Source organism: Falco naumanni, chromosome 6 (genome assembly GCF_017639655.2).
Source record: "Falco naumanni isolate bFalNau1 chromosome 6, bFalNau1.pat, whole genome shotgun sequence".
Taxonomy (NCBI): domain Eukaryota; kingdom Metazoa; phylum Chordata; class Aves; order Falconiformes; family Falconidae; genus Falco; species Falco naumanni.
In genome coordinates, this window is record NC_054059.1 from 59,397,289 (window position 1) to 59,416,462 (window position 19,174).

Consider the following 19,174-nt stretch of genomic DNA (forward strand, 5'->3'; position numbering starts at 1 on the left):
TGCTGAAACTAGCTTGAGCCTCTCTCTTCTCTGCCTACAGATATGAAGGCAGGGGCTTTAGATTTCTCCAGCAAAAAGCAGCCACTGAAGTAGACTGAAAGCGATTTTTTGTTTCTCTGTGTACTCTACAGCACAGAGAGGCTGCTGCAGCATTGTGTAACACATGCTTTACGGTTGTTTAACTCAGAAAAATGAACTTTCAACAACTCCCTCCAGAACACTGGAATGTTAGCTGATTAAATGCAAAAAGAGCACAGGTTTAAAAAAACATTTAATTTCCATTTAATCTGCATTCCAAAACAATTCAAATGTTCCATTTACTGTAAAAAAAAAAAAGCAAGTGTTTCAGAAATTTAATGCCAAGTTTAACCTGTTTCACTATACAGCACAAGCTTGCCGATTTAATGGCATAAAGTTTGTTTTTTTAAAAAAAACACACCCAAAAAAACCCTCTTTTTTAACCTTTCACACCATAAATGTGCATTTTAGCTACGTTCAATTATGGACAGGTACATTAATCCATCCAGCAGAAGTAGCACCTGGACAGAGGTCAGGTAAGCTCTATGCTTTCTCATAGTGGCGAACAGCAACCACATCACCAAAGGTGAGAGTCTGCAAGTCCAAGGAAAAGACAAGACACGTTAGATGCTGGACCATTTTCTGTAATGACTTAACACATACTAAGAAGCCTACGCTAAAGCAAGGTTGTTTTACATCGTGTCATTTATAGAAAAACAGATTTGTCTAAATTATTGAGATTTTAAATGAACAAGAGGTTAAACCTTAGTTATGGTTCCCATAATAAACCTAACTTTCTCCTTGCTGCATTCAGACCCAAGAAGCACATAGCGCACATTTACAAGGCTACCAAAATGAGGCTAGAAATGACTGTTTAATTTCTCTAATTTTCATTAATCTAATTTCTTAAAACATGCAATCAAAAACTCCAGCTCCTCTATACCGTATTCTATAATGCATAGCCATACACTTAAGGAGAACCTTCTATTACAGTAAGTGCATGCTGTGCACTTATGTAGCTAGAACTACCAAGTATTTTAGTCGCTACAGTTGTGCAGAACACTTAACTACAGTGTGTGTTTTGGAGGTATTTCCTGAAGTGGAACAGGGCATCTCAAGAGTGTTCAAATTCCAGAGGAAAAGGTTTTCTATATGTCCATGTAGCTGTTTATAAAAAACAAAGCAAGTATTTTCCCTTGAATCACTTGTCATGTTGTGTGGCACTGGCTGTGTGCTTTAAGGTTTTAATTATTTGGAAGTCTCCATCCATACAGATACTCTCTGAAGTATTTAGAGAACAAGCTAACTAGTTTTCTCTGACAATCAAGTCACATAGATTAGTATACCTGAAGAGGTTTTATTTTTGAAAGTTACATATCCGTGCCACAAAGAAGCATGAGAAGTGCCACCTTCAACATAAGATATTTAGACCATTTATTCACACCATACTCCTGTTCCTGAAGAGTCAGGAAAAGAGTATGAATTTAAAACAAGACTCTTCTTTATATAATTGCTGTTTATCAGTGTTTAACAAGATAGGATGAATACACATTTTATTATTAAATATCAAAATGCTATTGCCTCCTACGATATTGTAATTTTATTTTCCTAGGGAAATACTTGCTCTGTGTAATTTATGTATTATTTATGCATGGATATACATAAAACAAGTTTTTGAAGAAATCTAAGTTAGCACTGGCAACAGACTCATTGTCTATACAATAAAGAACTTAATCTTTTCCAGCTCACCAGGATTTTTTTTTTTCTTGGGCTTTTACACAAACTCTAGAAAGAACATATACACTCTGGAAATCCACAGGCTGGCCAGCCTAAAACCACTAGCAATTTTTTAGGCGTCACTAAAGTAACATGCAAAACAAAACAAATATTCAAGAAATCTCTGCCAGCTTTCCCCACCAATTAGTTTAAGGGCTTCTGTATAAGTAACAGTATCTGTTCATAAAGCTTGAGATAAGTGTAAGCAAGAAGCATTAGTGAGTGCACAGTGAGCTTTATACTTACCATTACCATTTTGCCATCCTTTATTTCTCTCACAAAGTTTGTCTCTTTGCCGTCCCACTTCTGTACATGCACTAGCTTGTCTCCATCCAGGGTCACAACTGACTGTGAAGATACCGAGAAACACAAAGACATTCATTCATTTGGGGTATTTGGGATTCTGCTCACACATGCAGCATGCACTATTCCGTTGAATTCTCTTCAATAGATGGATGTGGATCTAGAATGATAAAGTAGTCCCAGCCATTTTAAAGCCAAGCCCATGAATCATCCTCGTTTTAAGCATGAGCTCCATACAATTATGGTTTGTGTCAAAGGACGAAAAAATAGTTGTTTCCTTTGAGTTCCAATCTCTCAAGAACCACTGTTTCAGATGTGCTTTGGGATAACGTTTGTGCTAAGCCCGTAAGATGCAGGGAAAAAGGCACTTCCCCGTTTCGACTGGAAAAAGCTAAGCCAAATGATGTTTGGAAAGAAAAGTGGGCAATTCTTCCAACACTGGAGGACAGACCGGGGCTGCAACGTAACACATGATCTCAGACCAGACAGACAAGTAAGATACAGTCTTGTCTATTTTTTTCCCCCCAGTCCTTCACAGTGCTACAATTAACAGTAGGGCAAGTTCATTTTTTCTCTTTGACGCTACCGAAGATACAGCCGCAGGGGTGGGGAGGGGGAAAGAGGAAAGAAAGTACTGCAGCCCCAGAGCTCACTTACTTTGCAGTTTCTGTCATCGGGGGTAGTTTCATCAAATTCCTCTCCAAGCTTAAAGCTGATTTCTGTGTTTTTGAAAGTGCTCTGAGTCCTGATCACTACTTTGTCCCCCTCGCTGCTGATAATCACAGTGGGTTTAGTCACATTCCCCACCTGCCGCGTTGCAAACCCCACTCCTACACCATCAAGGGAAACGAGAAATCCATCAGACATTCGGGTTTTTACATCTTTTTTGCCACGCGCCGAGTTACAAAAGCTATCTTTTCCCCCGCTCTACCGTTTCAAGCTACCCCAGTGAAATGCTGCTCTCTGCTCCGCTGGTGCCCTCGTACCTGCAGTATCCATAAGTAACCCCCCACCCCCGCTGCAGCTCGGCGCCTTACCGGGTCGCCCAGCCCCGCAGCACGGCGAGCCCCGGCAGCGCCTGCTTCTCCGGGTGTCAGCTCCTTACCGTCCCAGCACAGCGATTCGCTTTGCGTTTGGTTGGTTGCAGTTTACCTGCAGGCAGCACCTGCCCTTCTTGCACACGCGCTCCCTAACCGGGGGCATCCCCCGGAGCCCCTCTCCAGCAGGCCGGCTCGGCCGCAACCACAGCCCGCCCCCCGGGCTGGGTGCGCCCCACGGACCGTACCGATCGGGGCACAGCCGCCCAAACCCGCCCTTGCGAACGCCTCACCTACACCTCCGGCAGTGGGGGGCTTTTAAATTGTGTATTATTATTTTATTTAGGATGGTGCAAAGTTGCGGATCTCCTAAACGTGCCGCTGCCGCCCGGCCGTACCTACCCAGCGCCTTCATGTACTCGTCGAAGTTGTGGCTGTCCACCAGCTTCCACGTGGCGCAGAAAGCCTCGACCATGGCGGCCGCCGGCGAGTGCGAGAACGAGAGCTCCGGTGCTGCCGCGCCGCCCCGCATTTAAAGCCGGCGGCCGGCGGGGGGCCGGGGGGCGGGGGCCAGCCGCGGTCCGCCCCCACCGGCCGGGCCCGCAGCGCCGGGGGGGCACGGCGGCCCCGCCGGGGGAGGGCGCTCCCCGCCGGCGCCGGGGAAGGGGCGCGGGGGCCCCCGGCCGGAGCCGCCCCCCAGGCCGGGGCACACAGCGGGCCGGGGCACACAGCGGGGGGCCGGGGGGGAAGGGAGGGGGCTGGCCGCGCCTGCGGCACCCCTCCTCACCCCAGCCGCCCGGGGCACCCACCGCCCGCCCGCCCTGTTGTGTTGTCCCCTGTTAGCGTAACACGGGCAAAAAGAGAAGCGGACACCAAACGTGAAATAAATACTTTACTGAATAGAAGTAAAGGACCGCAACGCTACGGCAGAACCTTCTGCAAAAGCTTTCCCGTGCGGATTTCCCAGCGCGGTTTGTTGCTGGCCAAGTGCAGGTGCCTTTCCCCCACCATCCGCACAGATGCTGTGCAAAACTGCCGTTTGCTGCGGCTGGCGGGAAACAGCGTCTTGCCTCTGCAACTGGCAGCGTTTGGGAACTAAGAATGAAGAAAGAAGGAGAAGAGCTTAAAACTGGTTTCATCTAGTATGATTATTTTTTTTTTTTCCCCTGCTAGAGGGGGAATGTTTTCCTTCTTCTAGTTGTTCTTTGAAATTCAGTGAAGGCGTTAGGTAGGCACCTTGCTTATTGAGTGTTTTGCAGAAAGCTGCCTGTCTCCGGGACACCACCGCCTCGGCTTTTCTGGAGCTGCAGCTTGGGTGGATTGTTGTGACACAGTTGTGACTGTAGCTCTTCAGGTCTCGTAACAAAAGTCAGGGAGGGACTAAGTAAAAGAGACTTCCTGTGTTTTAGGAGCAAAACCTCAACAATTTTCTTCCTGGTCCAGCCATATGAAATATAAATAATTATGAATATTTAAAAATTAGGTTTTGACTGACATTTGCATTTCTTTCAGTCCCTTGCGGTATGGCACATTCTTTGGGTGTAGGGCAAGTGATGCTTCTGATAGGATTTTAATTTGCCACTTTTTCACTTGTCCTCAGAAATAATTAGTCCCTCTCTGAATTAACCCCAAGAATATCATCCTAATTCCTTTTACCACACAATTTTTATTAGTCTTGATAACCTAAGGGGATAACTAGTGTATCTATTTCTTTTTAACCTTCCATCCACTTGCTTTGAAGTACAGAGAGGGACACAAAGTGCCCTGCTGCAACTGCTCAGCTTATGTCTGACTTATGAGACTTTTCAGCTGGTGCTCGGAAAGCCAGGGAGAATAAAAGCATCACTTGAAATAACAGACTGCCAATTGCTGTTCATGAGGCTGAATCAAGTCCATTTTTTTTTTTTCAAAGTTGAATAATGCTGTGTCTCCAAAGTTTGCAGAGAATACCAGCCTTACCAGTGTGTCTCATACAGATATCCATTAACCTAATGTCTGTAGCCAGTCAAACCCTCTTCAACAAATGAGGAATATGCTTTGTGATTGGCACTGCCATGGCACAGGGCAGACGGGGTTGACATTGTGCATAGTTATCATCCATGACTCCAGTTCTATTTGGGAATTGTGTTTCCTCCATACAGTAACATTATCAAGTATTTAGTAGTGTTTGCCACCCATAGCCAAACTCTGCAGCCGTGGTCTCACAGAGCTTCATCACTGGCACCCAGGCAGTGGACATGCAAGTATATGCAAACTGACCTTGCCGCTTGCCTACTTCATCTGAGATGCGTCATATTAAACCCTAAATGATTTTACCGATACCCGTATGAACTGAACAGTGTCTCCTCTCCCAGTACTGACCAGACTGTTGTCTGCTCACATAGATTATTTGCAGAAGCCCTGGAGCTTCTGCTGATCCTTCTGGTGCTGATGCGTGCACAGAGCAGCAGGAGAGCTCCTTGCTCTCTATGCTTACCAGGGCTTGTTGTGTAGAACCAGCCTCATGGACTTTGTGTGATATAAAACTTCTGAAAGTGATTTGGCACCACTGCTGGTAACTGGACTCCTCAAGGACACTTCTCCCTTGCACCTTCTTCCAGACGACACTGCAACCTGGCCCTTGGGAGGCAGCCTTTTCAGGACCCTTCATTATTTAAGCAATCATACCTACACAGATGGCTCAGCTTTACCAGGATTTCTCAACATACTTAGCTAAGACAAGTACCTCGTCTTAAGAAAAATATATTCTTTAACACTTTGCACCATGCCTCAGATGTAAAACAGAGCCTGTTAAAATGTGCACATTCCTTCTGCTTCTTAGGCAGGTTGCCAAAGTCATCACACCCAGTTTTATGATAGTGAGATCCCACCTGTCTGTTAGCGATGATCTGGGAGCAGGAGAAGTCAATGGTAGGAATTGCTACATTATTGACACTTTGTGGGGTGACAAGCTAAAGCCAAAAATATTTTCCATGGCATCTTATGCCCTGTATTTGTTTGTGGATCCTTATGTGAGAGTTGTGTTAATGTCAACAGCAAGTGCAAGTCACCTGATCTATATAAATGCTTTGCTGCAGCTGGAACGCAGATAGCAGTGTGAAATACACTGACCTGGTGTGGATTTTAGGTTTCTGCACAAGAGACCAGCTTGGAGTTTCTTTTAGGCTATCAGTAGGGTTTGAAGGTTTTAACAGACCGTGCAGTCCCCTGTAAAAAGTCTGTGTGACAAAAGATATCTCTGGAGATTCCTCTCTGAACACCCAGGGACTCATTCTCTTTTACACTAAACTCTTTACACCACCTGAACAGTGTAAGCATAGAGGCACATTTGCATTCTCCATGCAAGGCCTGCTTGAACGCTGAAAATGCTGTGGCAAGACATCCCTGTGCAATGAGTAATGCTTGCTTCCAAAGGCCATCCAGGGTGAATGTGAGACTGCTCTAACCTTCAGCCTTTGAATACAGGACACAAAAACTACCCTTGGCTACCTTCTCCCCCTGTTCTATCGCTGCTTCACATGCTCTCAGGCATTCAGAGAATGAGGCTCTCAGCCTCACTGAGCCTTCGTTCAGTCCTTGCAAAAAAATATCACTTGTTCAAAAAAAAAAAAAAAGTCAAACAAACCACCACTGGATGGCCACCAGGCTCCTGTGGTAGAAAAGTCTGACCAAGAGGTTCTCTCATGTGTGGATTCCTAATAATCAATGCCAGGAACTGCTTGAGCATCTAATCACTGCAGCCAGTCACGTAGGGTTTAGTACTCTGGTTACAGAAATGTAGTGAAATTGGTGCAGCTAATGTTTGAAGTCAGGTTTATCTATCCTTCTGCTGTGTTCCTCTGTGGATCTAGCACAGGAGAGGCACTCTTGCTTACACCAATTCTGTTAAACCTATCCTTTCACCATCCTTGCAGTACAACAGCCAAGATTAACATATTACTCTGTAGTGTTTGATCAGTAGTTGAGGGGGGTACTATGCTACAAGACCTTCAGATAATTTAGTGGTGACTGTATTATTCAAACATTTCAGATAATTTAGTGGTGACTGTATTACTCAAACATTTCTGCGTTCAGGGCAATGGAACTGCAGAGCATCTTGTACCCATGTGTGCAGCAAAGGGTAATAGTGACACCAGGGCCTGACTGCCCTGGTATGGAAGCAGGTGTAGGCACTCAAAGGCATTTGAGGTATTGAATCCCAATGAAAGCCCACATGATTCAAGGTTCTAACTCACTTAGGAATTTTGGTAATCTCTTAGCATTCTGAAACATATAGGGGTCTACTTTTGAATCAAAGAAATTGAAAATAATGTGTAGCTGAAAGTAGAAGACATTTTCTTCATTTATGGACAGCAGACTAGGGTATTCTCAGCACATTTTAACCTTGTTTGAAGCCCTGCTGTGAAACTCTGGGCAGCTTTGATCTCAGTGTAATACAGACCAGATTTTAGTAGCTGTTGTGTCAGATGGGATGATGTTGCTTCAGGGCTGTGTGTGATTTGATTTTTGGTGCTGCAGAAAAAACTGATGTCAAACAGGGTCCTTAACTAAAATTATCACATGTCCTCTAGCTGTCTAAGAGATTTGTTGATCCCCCTAATAAAAATAAACCCTCTCAGTGCTGTCGGTGAGTCACAGAAAATCACTAGGTTTACTCTGTTGATGGCCAGGTCTTTAGAAATCCCAGTTTAAACAAGAGATAAATGCCTTATGGATAAGACATCTTATTATACAGCTGCACAAGCAAGTGGTCACAGAATGGCCCCAGGTACAAAGCAGCTGTATGAATCCAGCCTTGTGCTGTGTAAATACCATGGGAAGGGCTTTGCTGGAACTGCAGACCAGGTGATAGGCAAGGTGCAAGGTAATGCAGGCAGGAGCAGGGAAGACGTGTTTATATCATACCTCTTCTAAGAATATGGCATACCTTAGGCAATGGTTAGGAGCGTGTTCAGCAGGCTTCCTGCCACGGAAAAAGCTCAACCAAAATAATGCCAGGACAGGCTAACATTAAAACACCTGTCATGTTAAGGTCTACCTATGGTGTCTCTAGCTAACTGGTGAAAACGAAGTGGTCATGCATTTCATTCTTGCAGACTCTCTCTTAAGATACAAATTGGTGTGACATGAGATTACGAGAGTCCTGGAAAGTAAGCGCCTGCTAATACCTCATTATGAACTATTAGACATTTATTCAAATTGGTTTAAGCTGAGAGGACAGCTGGTCTACGATGGTTTGAAGAAGGAAGCAAATACTACTAAATATGTCCAGGTTTGTCTTCTGCTTCTTAAAGGCATTTGGGGGGTTGTTACCTGTTGTCTAATATTACCATTTAGAGGACTCCAGTCAGAGGCTGTCCCCTAAGAATTAGCCTGTGCCAAAGCCAGCCACCCTCCTGGCTCCCAGTCCTATTTATTGAAGATGCAGTTATTTTAACTTTGTAACATCAGGCCTTTGTTATTTTAATATTTGTCTTTGCTTTCTTTTCTGTTTAAGAGCAGAAAAATATTTAAAAGCGTCTAAAATGTAACAGAAATGTCTGATACCATGTGTCAATTACCATAGCTGTCTGACTATTGTAAAATCAATACAAGAAATCAGCTTTCCAGACTTTCAATTTCAGCATGGCCAAATGTAAGGTCATACACCGAGGAAGAAAGAAATACAGTCTTACAAATAAGTAACCGACTATTTCAGGGGTAATAATGACTCAGAGAAATTTAGAAGGCATATGAATAAGCTGAACACACTAAATTAAAATAATCCTTATGTGCATAAATGGAAAAATAGCAGAGGTTTAAGGAGATTAGGTGACTTGCATTTGTCTTACTGCAACTGATTCTGGAAGACTTGTGTAGATTTGGTGTTCAGAGCAGCCCAATGATAATATTAGTGGAGCAGAAGCACACTCCGTATTAAGGTCCAAGGATTCAGTATTATAACGAAGGTAGGGAAAGATTTTTATCATCAATAAAATTTTACAGTATTAAAGGTATAGGTGATCTCTCAATGTCATATTCTCCTTCTGTAGCCCTAGCATACACCATGGAGGCTGTCTAACACTTAAGTGCCACCATCTGGAATTCAGTGTAATCAGCATAGGAAAAGACAACTTTGCAGTCTGCAGGCCTGGATTTAAGAAACTTCTGGAATAGCTCAATGTACCTTCATTCTCGTTATCCATACTGAAGCACTCCATTTGCTGCAATATCCTGAAATCACTCTTAATACCAGCTGAGTTTTAGACAAAAAGTAAAATCAGTTTCATTTGACTGAATTACAAATTTAATAAAATAACTACTGAATTTGGAAAACAGATGCAAAGTAACAACTCAGCTCATTAACTACCTGCATTTGGATATTCCCAGGGCTCTTCTCTGTTCCGCTCAGCGATGGACTGACAGGACAGCATCACAGCCTGCTGGAGCCATGCTCCTCTGGGTTTGTCTCCTCTAAATCAGAATCTCTCACCTGAAGCAAGCCATCTCCCCTTCGAAGTTCTAAACTAGCAGTGGGTTACAGGAAGTGTTAATGCATCCCCAAGAAATGTCTGAATTCCACACTCCTAACAAATAATTTAATTAGGTAATCAATTGATGGGCCTGTTGCTGATGAAAAAATGCCTGACAGAGATCAGGCAGAGGTGCTTTCGAAATGAAATCTCTCCTGGGTGACCTAGATAGAATTACGCGCCTAACTGGATTAATTCAAGAGTGCAACTATATCCCTGCTTTAAATATTTGTTTGTGACCAAGCATTGAGTCATTTCTGAGTTTTCATGAGTTGAAACATGTAAACTTCCTGGAACACAAAATTCTAGGACAACTTGAAGCACTGCTGGGTTCAATTAGCTCATTACTAGCTTTAAATAGGGACTAGTGCCAAGACAAACTTGGTGGAAGCATTGGTCTGCTTGGAGACAATCCTACAGAAAAAGAAATAAGAGTGTTCTCTTCAGTCTGGCATACAAAACTCCAGTCACTGCAAGTTAAGTCTAGAGAAATTTATGTTAAAAATTAAATGCATATTACCTGTGAGGACACTTAATCCCTTGACCAGCTTTCAAACTGCCTTAACTAGACTTTCCATCCCTACAAGCTGTAAACTGCTAACAACCACGCTATTAGACATAATGCAGGAAGTAATTCAAAGAAGTTCTGGATTCTGGATTAAGCAAGAAATCACATGAGATGGTCACAACGGGCAAGTCTAAATCAGGAAACTTAAAAATATATCCCACTTGCTGAGTGTGGGTTTGTACTTTGCCAAATCTAGAGTCTACTATGGGAGAAGATGCAGATATGCACAGAAGGGAAAACAGGCATGTAGTCCCTGCCTGGATAATCATGGGACTCACTTTCCGAACTGTACTGCAGCAAGTGCCAGTGGGGAAGTATAAGTACATCCACTATTCCTTTAATGCTATACATCCATGTGTACATGTTTCAAAAGATTTTCCCCTCAGTGTGGCAGTGATGAACATAACCCAGACCCTCTATGTTTCACAAAATCCTTAACTAATCTTGTAGTAGTTAAACAAGGCTTCTAATTGCATCTTCCTCCAGACCTTTGAAACTTTCTTGAGCAGCTGATCAGCAGCTCAGGACACCCGGAGTCCAGAGCCAGTGGAGGGTACAGGAGCAGGCAGGCTCACACTCACAGCTGGCCCAGCTGTTCTTCTAAAAGAAGAGCTATGAAGAGGAAACATGGCACGACTTTCACACCCTTAACTCTAACTCATTGTCCTTTTTCTCCCCCACCCTTAAATACACTCCTTACATGTCAGCATTTCATTTTATCCGTTATAAATTTGCCTAGAAGTTTCTACTCGTAATAGCCCATGCTGAAAAGAAAAAAAAAAAGCAAAAAAAAAAAAGCAAAGAGTTCAAAGGCTCTCTGAAACTTGCCTGAAAGAAACTTATTTCAGCACTTTCTTATATTGCAACACCACCTCTATTTGCATAAAACCATGCTATTTTTTTTTCTAGAGAAGCTTTCCATCTCACAGTGCTCAAGACAAAGACTATTCAGGGACTGGCTCAAGGGTCTTTAATGAGTCTGTCAGATAGGTAAGATCTCCACCTGGTATTTGCTGGGAGGAATAGCAATGAACTGTCCTTCTATCATCTCATTTTACAGAACTACAGAGGCAATTAAAGAGACTAGTTTCTTATATTGTGTGTTTAAAGCACTAACAGTTGATCTTGGACATAAGGAGGCACAAGCAAGGGGTTAGCACTGGAGAAAGGGAGTAGATGGATGTGAGCTTTGAACGGTTAGATGAGAAATTCAGCGGGATGGAAGGAATGGGATGGGTTTGTTGAACAATTGAAGCAGAAGATGAGTACGTAACCGGTGGTAAGAACAAGCGGGTTCACGCCGCGTAGCTTTCCCGTGAATGCATGTATGGCAGTTTTCCCGTTTTTCACTTCAAGAGCGCTTTTCTTCCATGGTGCGCAGGGCAGTATTGCCCAGCCCCTGCTGGCCTGGAAGCCGGAGGTGGCCTGGGTGGCTGCCGGGGACGGGCCGGCTCGCTGGGCGCTGGGCGGCTGTGTGCGGGGGGCTGCTGCCGTGGAGGGGCTGCTGGGGGCCGGGGGGACCTGCAGGAGCGACAGCTGTGCTGGAGAGCAGCAATTAACGTTCCTGTGAATAAACTGCGTATTTAGCTGACCAGAGGGACACCGGCGCGGTCCGTGTGGCAGGCTCCTCTGAGGGGCGCGCACCCGCCCGCGCTGCAGCGCAGCAGGGGCTGCCGGAGGGGTGCGGGGGCGAAGGGCGGCCCGGCTCACGCCCGCTCCCCGCACGCTTTTGGTGAGCGGGGTCTCGGGCGCCCTGTCTCGCCGGGCAGCTCCAGGCGCCGCCGGGGAGCCCCGTCCTTCGTCCCGCGGGCGCCCCGTGGCCGCGGCGCTGCCACAGCTCCCCCTCTTCTTCGCGTTACGATCCCTGCCGAGGCAGGCCCAGGCGCTGCCGCTTCCGAGGCGCTGCGTGCCGGGAGGCGGAAAGGGGCGAGGCTGTGAGGAGGGCGGAGGCTCGGCCCCGTGCCTGGCGCGGGCTCGGGCGCCATCTCGTGCCCGCCGGGCGGGAAGCGCCGGCACTGGGGCCTGGCGGTGGCGGCGCCCTCGGGCCAAAGGGGCTCCTGTCCCCTCAGAAAACCGGGTGCGTTATGAGAAAACTACTTCTGGAATGCTGCTCGGAGTTAACAGCAGTTTACGTGCTCCTTCTTTTTGTTTACGTTGCTGATGTATCATTTCCAGTCATGCCCAAAGGCTCTGGAAAAAAATAAAATTTATAGGAAGGTTAAACCAGTCTCTCACAGATTAGCTTTTCTGCACGTTTTATGATGAGCACTGGATTTACAGCATCAGTCACTGCACAGCAGAGTCCCAGGAATGCAGCACTGGTGAGGACTGCTTAAATCCTCACATCAGGGCCCTTTACACTGGAGGCAATTGCTGAATATATGTTTAATTCAGAAAAGCCCACGGCACCCAGGCTTCGTATTAACAGCTAAAAAACCTTCCATTTTTCTATCAAATGCAAGTCTTGCATTAAAATCAGGAGGTCAGGTGTTAGGACAGGGCAGAGCGGTGGCTTTCAGGCCTACTGTTGCTCCAGCTGTCTTGGGGATATGAATTGGTCCCCCTGGGCTGAGCAGAGCCCAGAGCCCAGAGCCAGCAGAGATTTTATTTTATGAAATAAAATACCAGCTTTTGGTATTTATTGCTAATTACTCTCTGAAGTAGAACAGCTTCAGGTGGGGAAGATAAAACTGAGTTGTCCCTAAATAAGGTCAAAAGCAGTCATCTATGGCAGTATCGGTACCGCAGCCCGAATCGCAGAGCGGGCGTTTAAATCTGGGTAGGCTAGCAAACCTGACTTAGACACCTGTTTTATGACAGAGTCTACAGGTTGAAAATACTTTTGGCTAGTTCACCCTTGGTGCCCAAGTCCAGCATCTTTCCTTTGCTCACGCAGTGTGAGTTTCCACTGAGAGGTCTGGGCCTCCAGACTGGAGACTATGAGCTCTTGGTGACTGAGCAAGGAGTAAGCTGCAAGGGGCACCAGGAAGGAGTGCTGCGCATCTCCAAAGGGCAGCCCACTGGAGTGGGGAAGCTTCAGCTGGCATTATTTTCCCAAGCTTAACCTAAGCCATTGGAACAGTGTTCTCAGTAACAGGAGATGTCTCCTGTTTGTGATCACCCAAGTTTCTGAATACAGAGACACCAAGGTACTGGACCTTTAGCAAAGCCCTTGAAGTGAACGTCTCAGGTTGGCTGGAGACAGTCTCTCACCAGGCCAGCTCACATCCTCTTTGTACTTTTGCTGTCAAGCAGCTAGTTTTGAAGTCTCTTAAACTGTCTCTGGCCGTTTATTTGCACAAATTACCTGGCAGGTTGAGAATCCCACTAGATGGCAGGGCAGTTTAAGCCCTTGTTATTTCTGACCAAACCGTGTCAGAGGAAGTGCCCTGGGACACCACTGGCCCGTTCTGTGTGGACCTTGGGGAAGCCACATGCACCACGGTGGGTCTGGGGCTTCTGCCCACTGAGCACAGGAAATATAGCCTGTGCCAACCAGGTGGTGAAATCCATGCAGAAATCTCTGTTCAATTCTTTTTCACAGGCTTTATCACACATAGAGCACCAGCAGACAAAAGAGATGAATATGAACTAGCCCTAAGTAATTTGCTAAATCTTGAAGTATTCCTCTTTGTATGTGTGATACATAAAGGACATTTGACATACCGATGGTAAAATGTAGTTTAGACCTCTTCTAGCCACTGCTCTGTTGTCATTTTTAACTAATGCAGGTGCAGTTATATTATTTTGTGTGATTGCTACTGTGTGAAAGCTACACAACAGAGAAATGGCCACTCTAGGTCAGATTGTAGGTCTCTATAGCTGAATATGATGTCTTGAATAGTGCAAACATATGATGTTTCCACAGACTAGCCTCCTTGCCTCCAAGCATTTGTGTTCGTGGACTTTCTGAGTTGGGAGAAATTTTCTGTATGATAAGTAACTCATGAAGTTAGATATAATTCACACTGTAGTTGGTATAACACCAATCTTTGTCTTCAGTGACAACTAGATCTAACTTGTATGTTACTGTACTATCAATGATTTTGAAATTTCTTTCAAAATATACCACTCTGCAAACTGTTTCCCACTCATTTCATCCATCCAAGATCAGCCTGTGCAGTATTACATCAGAATGATGGTATATGGCACAGGGGAGATAGCTGCATAAGGAATCATAGCAAATAAGCTTCATTTTAAAAAATGCTTAATTACTTCTCTTAATGTTTCTAAATGAGAACATTCTAATAATCAGTCCCCTATCTCAAAACCCATTTAGTCCTTTATTGCCTTCCAGATAACAAATTGAACTTTCCTGTTTTATAGGAACAAAAGATGTGCCTCGGCATGTTCATCCGCCTCTTACATGAAGGTTCTGATGAAGGGCTGACCCAAAGAAAATTACCTTCTTAATGACATCTGGAAAAGATTGAGGCCAATTCTCTGTAAGCTCAAACTATGTGAATTGTTTTATATATGCACAATGAAGTTACAAGTGTATTTTCTGTCTTTTTTTTTTTTAATATGCAGAGTAGCTAAGAATGAATAATTGCTTCATTAAGTTCTAAAATTTGGAAAGAGTTACCCTTTTTGCTTGGCACTAAAAGCCCAGGATAGTGTTGTAAGCTGATGAAAAAGATGCTATTACCTGTGCCACACTTGGTGGAATGGAAATTGGGATTAATGCATTATAATACCAGATTAGCCTTAATAGAAGTTTGCTGCTGTAATTTATCAAGGTAATTAAGTATGTACCTACTTTTAGGCACTAAGTAGTTCTATTGACTTCTGTGAGACTAGTCTGCATTTAAAGCTAAGCATGGTTTAAAATACTCTGCTGATTCAGGGCCATAACTTTTTTACCCTGTGGATTAAGAGAATGCACTGTCATCAATTACCCATTAGCTGAGCTAATGGGAGGGTGGTATAGCCTGGATAATGGTTGAAGCTGGATAAACTGTATCTGTGAGAAATATATTCAGAAGCACTTAATTTGCTCTTTACAGGCTTGGCCAAAGTTTAGTAGAACTATTACCTGTCTTCAAGATACTAACAAAAAAAATGAACCAGACCTTTCCTAGCTTTAGCTATGCTTAAAATAGTAACCCTACCTAAATCCCAGAGTACTTGACAGCATGGCGTTGAGACCCCCATGCAGCTCTGAAGGGGCTAGCTCCTGTCTGGCTGAGTCAAGTGTAATACACAACTAATAAATCCTTCTGGACCAAAGATTATATGGCACAATGTCTCCTGCACCAACCAGTATTTGTTTACACTGCTCAGATATACACAGCTGCCTCAGAACTGGAAAGGTTTATTTGACAAAATCCAGGGCATACCTAGATATTCCTCTTCTATATCTAAACAAACTACAAAAGAGCTCTCCCACGCAGCCTAGACTAATAATTGTTTAGACACAAAGTGTACATGCATGTGGCAAACAAGTATTTCTGCATCTGTAACTTGGTTAATCTGCAACTAGATAATGCACAGGCAAATGAGGACTGTGTAGTATGTGACCCACGTCTTATAGATCAAACATGGTCATCCTGCTTGTAATTGACTTGCATTTTAAATATGCCTGTTAGTCTTCTTATGCAGTTTTTCTGATTTTCCATTAAAATTCTTCTTTCTATGCAGTGTTTTCTCAATCAGGTTCATACAGCTAAAGTACAAAGTAAGCACCAATTTTGCAGAGTGTTGATGACTGACTAGTTCTAAACTGTATGTCTGTGAGCAGCTAACTCCATGTATGTATACAGCTGTGGAATGGTTTTTATACAGAGTTTAGCATGAGTAATTTGCGCTAAATTCAGCTGGTTCATAATAGGTGTTTTAATAGTAAAAAACATCAAAGCATCTTAGGCTAACAAAATACCTACTTGAACTATCTATTCCTGTAACCCAAATTTCAGTGTCTGTATTCTGTGAGAGAAGAGTCTAAATATATCCAGTGCTGCAACTGTGAAATAAAAGAATTCAATATAGGCCATGACCCAGAAGAGTACTTTAGCATATGCTCCACTTAAATGCATATAAGGAATTCTGTTTCGGTAATACTCAGCTACTTGATTTCCATGGGATCATTTTAACTTCTTAAAATTGAACAATTTTAGGTACTGTGATGCTATAAAGAGGGCTGGTATATGAGAATAGGACTGCAACCCAGAACAAGAGTGTGTACCACAACTACAGTTAGCTCCAAGTCCCTCTCCACTGCGGTTTTCAACTCTGGCCCTGCAGTGTCAGGTAGTTCAGTCTCAGACTTTCTAAAGCTACCTGTATTGCTCCAGTGGAGTAAGTTATTTTACCTTTCCAAACCTGAAAGTAATTCTGGGACATTGCACTTGTTAAATGAAAACATGTAAACGGAGGGAACTGAGTGTCAGTTCAGTTGGATAAAACTGAATCCTTTACTGAATGGTCCCCAAAAGACCATGCGTGAGTAAATACACAGTAGAAATGGTAGCTGTGTGGAGAGGCGTCTTACAAGCTCTCTGCCAGCTATAAAAGACACAAATATTTTATGGATGGAATACCAGTCAAACGTGGAATGTACCCATCAGAGATGGTATGACTACAGCCCAGCAGGGGGATTGTGTGGGCAAATAAAAGCATTCCCTTGTCAGTGTCGTTTAGGTTTCAAGCAGTACATAAACGGCTGCTGCCCAAGGCTGCTGTAAAGGTGCATGTCTGTACCTGAATCTTAGGTCTCCTAAAATAAAGGAGCGAATGCTAAGAATTTTCAGGAGCATGACCTCCATAACAAAACAATTCCTTTCAGCAGAGAAAAACCTTTGCTTAAAAATCATTGTAAAAATCACAATGACTGAAAACATCTTCATTGTCAGAAAACAATAAAGCAAAACCCAAACGAAATAAAAGGAATATGTATTATGAGATTTTAAGTCTTGTCATATAGAGAAAACATCAAGGAATCAATAGAAGACAGAAAAGATGATAGTTATTTAATTTCTACAGTAAGATTAAACAATTTTAATCACTTACAAACATGGCTACTTTATTTTAGCTACACATGAACAGCTACAATGTTCAGCCTGAAAACAGAAATGACAGAAGTGGCAAGACTGCTAAGTGTGGGAGAACTGATGATCTTTCATAATCAGAGTCAAAAGAGAGTTTGAAAACAAACACTACTTTTTAAGTAGTTTAAGAAAAGCTTTTGGAGACAGGAGGAGGAGAAAAAAAGTTGTTTTCATTTCTCACACCCACCTATGTATGCCTAATGAGAACAAAAATCTCAGGAGATAAATTACAGATAATGTCTGTAATCTAATATAAACTTAATACTGCCTTAAGGTGGGGAAAGCGAATACACCTTTGTGTCAGAGAGAAAGAAGGTGTTTTGGGAAATGAAGAAACAGGATTTTTATTCTGAAGTAATCATTAGTTGGTGGAACATCTGCTAGCTATATTACTTAAAACTGTCAAAGAAGATTAGTTAGGATGAATACTACAGCCATGAGGAAACCCAAAACAAGAGACATATTCTTTAGTTCTCTTCCCATTTGAATGTACAGAACATTGGTTTTGAAGGACAACAGTAGAAAAAATAGTAGTTCCACATTAATGTTATCTAGGTACAAGTGCGTTGCAAAATCTTGTCTGTGCTGCTAAAGTTGCTACTGCACTTCAGAAGAGGTGACACAGGGAAACTGGAAAGTCTATCGATGGGTTTCATTAATCCAGCAGTCCTCAGGTGTTAGGAATCATTGCTTTTTCCTTCCGCCTCTTGACTTTCCAGGAAGGCTTTGGATGGTGGCACTTCTCCACCCTCTGCTCCTTCATCTAAAAAAAAAAACACACCAGAATTAAAACATTTATAGCACACACATTCTTAGTTTTTTTAATGCAGTCAAATATTTGGGTTTACTGGTTATCTCTGTTTGGATTGCCTATTTATTACCACACTCACAGGTGCTTTAGAAAGAGAGGTTAACTTGAAAGTTAAAGAACTTGCAGGAACATCTTCCAAAAGCAATTCCCTATTGAGGTTGATTTGCCTGCTCCTTGCACATGCTGATCAATGTGCCTTTGGTTGTAAGAAGCAGATTGGAGATGACTTTTTATTATTGTTATTCTTTTTTTCTGGGTCATTTCTGAAGTCAAGTTAGAATAATGCATTCCTCTGAGCACTGCTTGGTTTCAGGTACATAACATTTCAGTTTATAAAAAATGCTAGCTACCTGGCTGACCACCTTTGCCAAGAAATACCTAGGCAAATTCACCCCGTCTTCGTAAGATAAGGGGATTTTTTTGTTACTCTGATTTGGAAGTTCACTCTTCCATAGGTTAGAGTTGAATGCTTACCTGATTAATATAAGTAAAAGCTGCCTATCATGTGCGGTCATTAGATGGAGAGTTCCACGCTGTCACTTTTGATGCTCAAATTGTCTCACTGAGAAACAGGAACTACACTTGCCTCCATCTCCTTGCAAAGCACAATAATTTTCACACTACCTTCAAGTCTCACATGGCATTTACCGGTTCTAACAGAATACCCAAATGTAAAATAGGTTTTAAGGTCAAGGAGAGGTCTATTTGGCATACCTGGCTGTGCGGTCTCCCACTTCAACAGTTGTAATCTCAGTGGTACATTTTCAGCTATTTGCTCTGGAGACTTGCCATAAATTATCACAATCAGACAAAAGAGTTATATATTTTGCTCTCTACATATCACAGCAAATAGATAACACTGTACAGAATTTACCATCTAAAGTTCTTGGCAGAAACCACTTGATGTTGCAAGTCTGCCCAGAGGCTTCATAATCTTATATTGGTAAATTAAGAACTGGGTTATTTCATGGAATCTTAGAATTACAGAATGGTTTGTGTTGGAAGGGACCTTAAAGACTCTAGTTCCAAGCCCCCTGCCATAAGCAGGGACACCTTCCACTAGACCAGGTTGCTCAAAGCCCCATCCAGCCTGGGCTGGAACA

At 43.3% G+C, this 19,174-nt stretch overlaps 2 protein-coding genes and 1 long non-coding RNA gene across 11 annotated transcripts in view; 1 reads left to right on the top strand and 2 right to left on the bottom strand.

Moving 5' to 3' along the window:
- Positions 1-253: 253 nt before the first annotated feature.
- FABP7 (fatty acid binding protein 7) lies at positions 254-3,686 on the bottom strand. The gene is made up of 4 exons (XM_040597995.1): positions 3,537-3,686; positions 2,755-2,927; positions 2,041-2,142; positions 254-612 (listed from the first exon to the last, which is right to left on the bottom strand). The coding sequence occupies exons 1-4, from the start codon at positions 3,664-3,666 to the stop codon at positions 562-564; spliced, it is 456 nt and encodes a 151-aa protein (XP_040453929.1). The 5' UTR covers positions 3,667-3,686; the 3' UTR covers positions 254-561.
- A 7,452-nt stretch (positions 3,687-11,138) lies between these two features.
- On the top strand, positions 11,139-17,388 carry LOC121090197. Its single transcript, XR_005828491.1, has 2 exons — positions 11,139-11,204; positions 14,541-17,388. It is a non-coding gene; the product is annotated as an uncharacterized LOC121090197 (long non-coding RNA).
- Positions 17,162-19,174, bottom strand: part of PKIB (cAMP-dependent protein kinase inhibitor beta) — a 55,927-nt gene continuing 53,914 nt past the window's right edge. For all 9 annotated transcript variants that reach the window (XM_040598415.1, XM_040598413.1, XM_040598410.1 and 6 more), the window contains one exon: positions 17,162-18,023. In XM_040598415.1, coding sequence (XP_040454349.1) covers positions 17,938-18,023 — 86 coding nt within the window. In that variant the 3' untranslated portion in view covers positions 17,162-17,937. The remainder of the gene's footprint in view (positions 18,024-19,174) is intronic.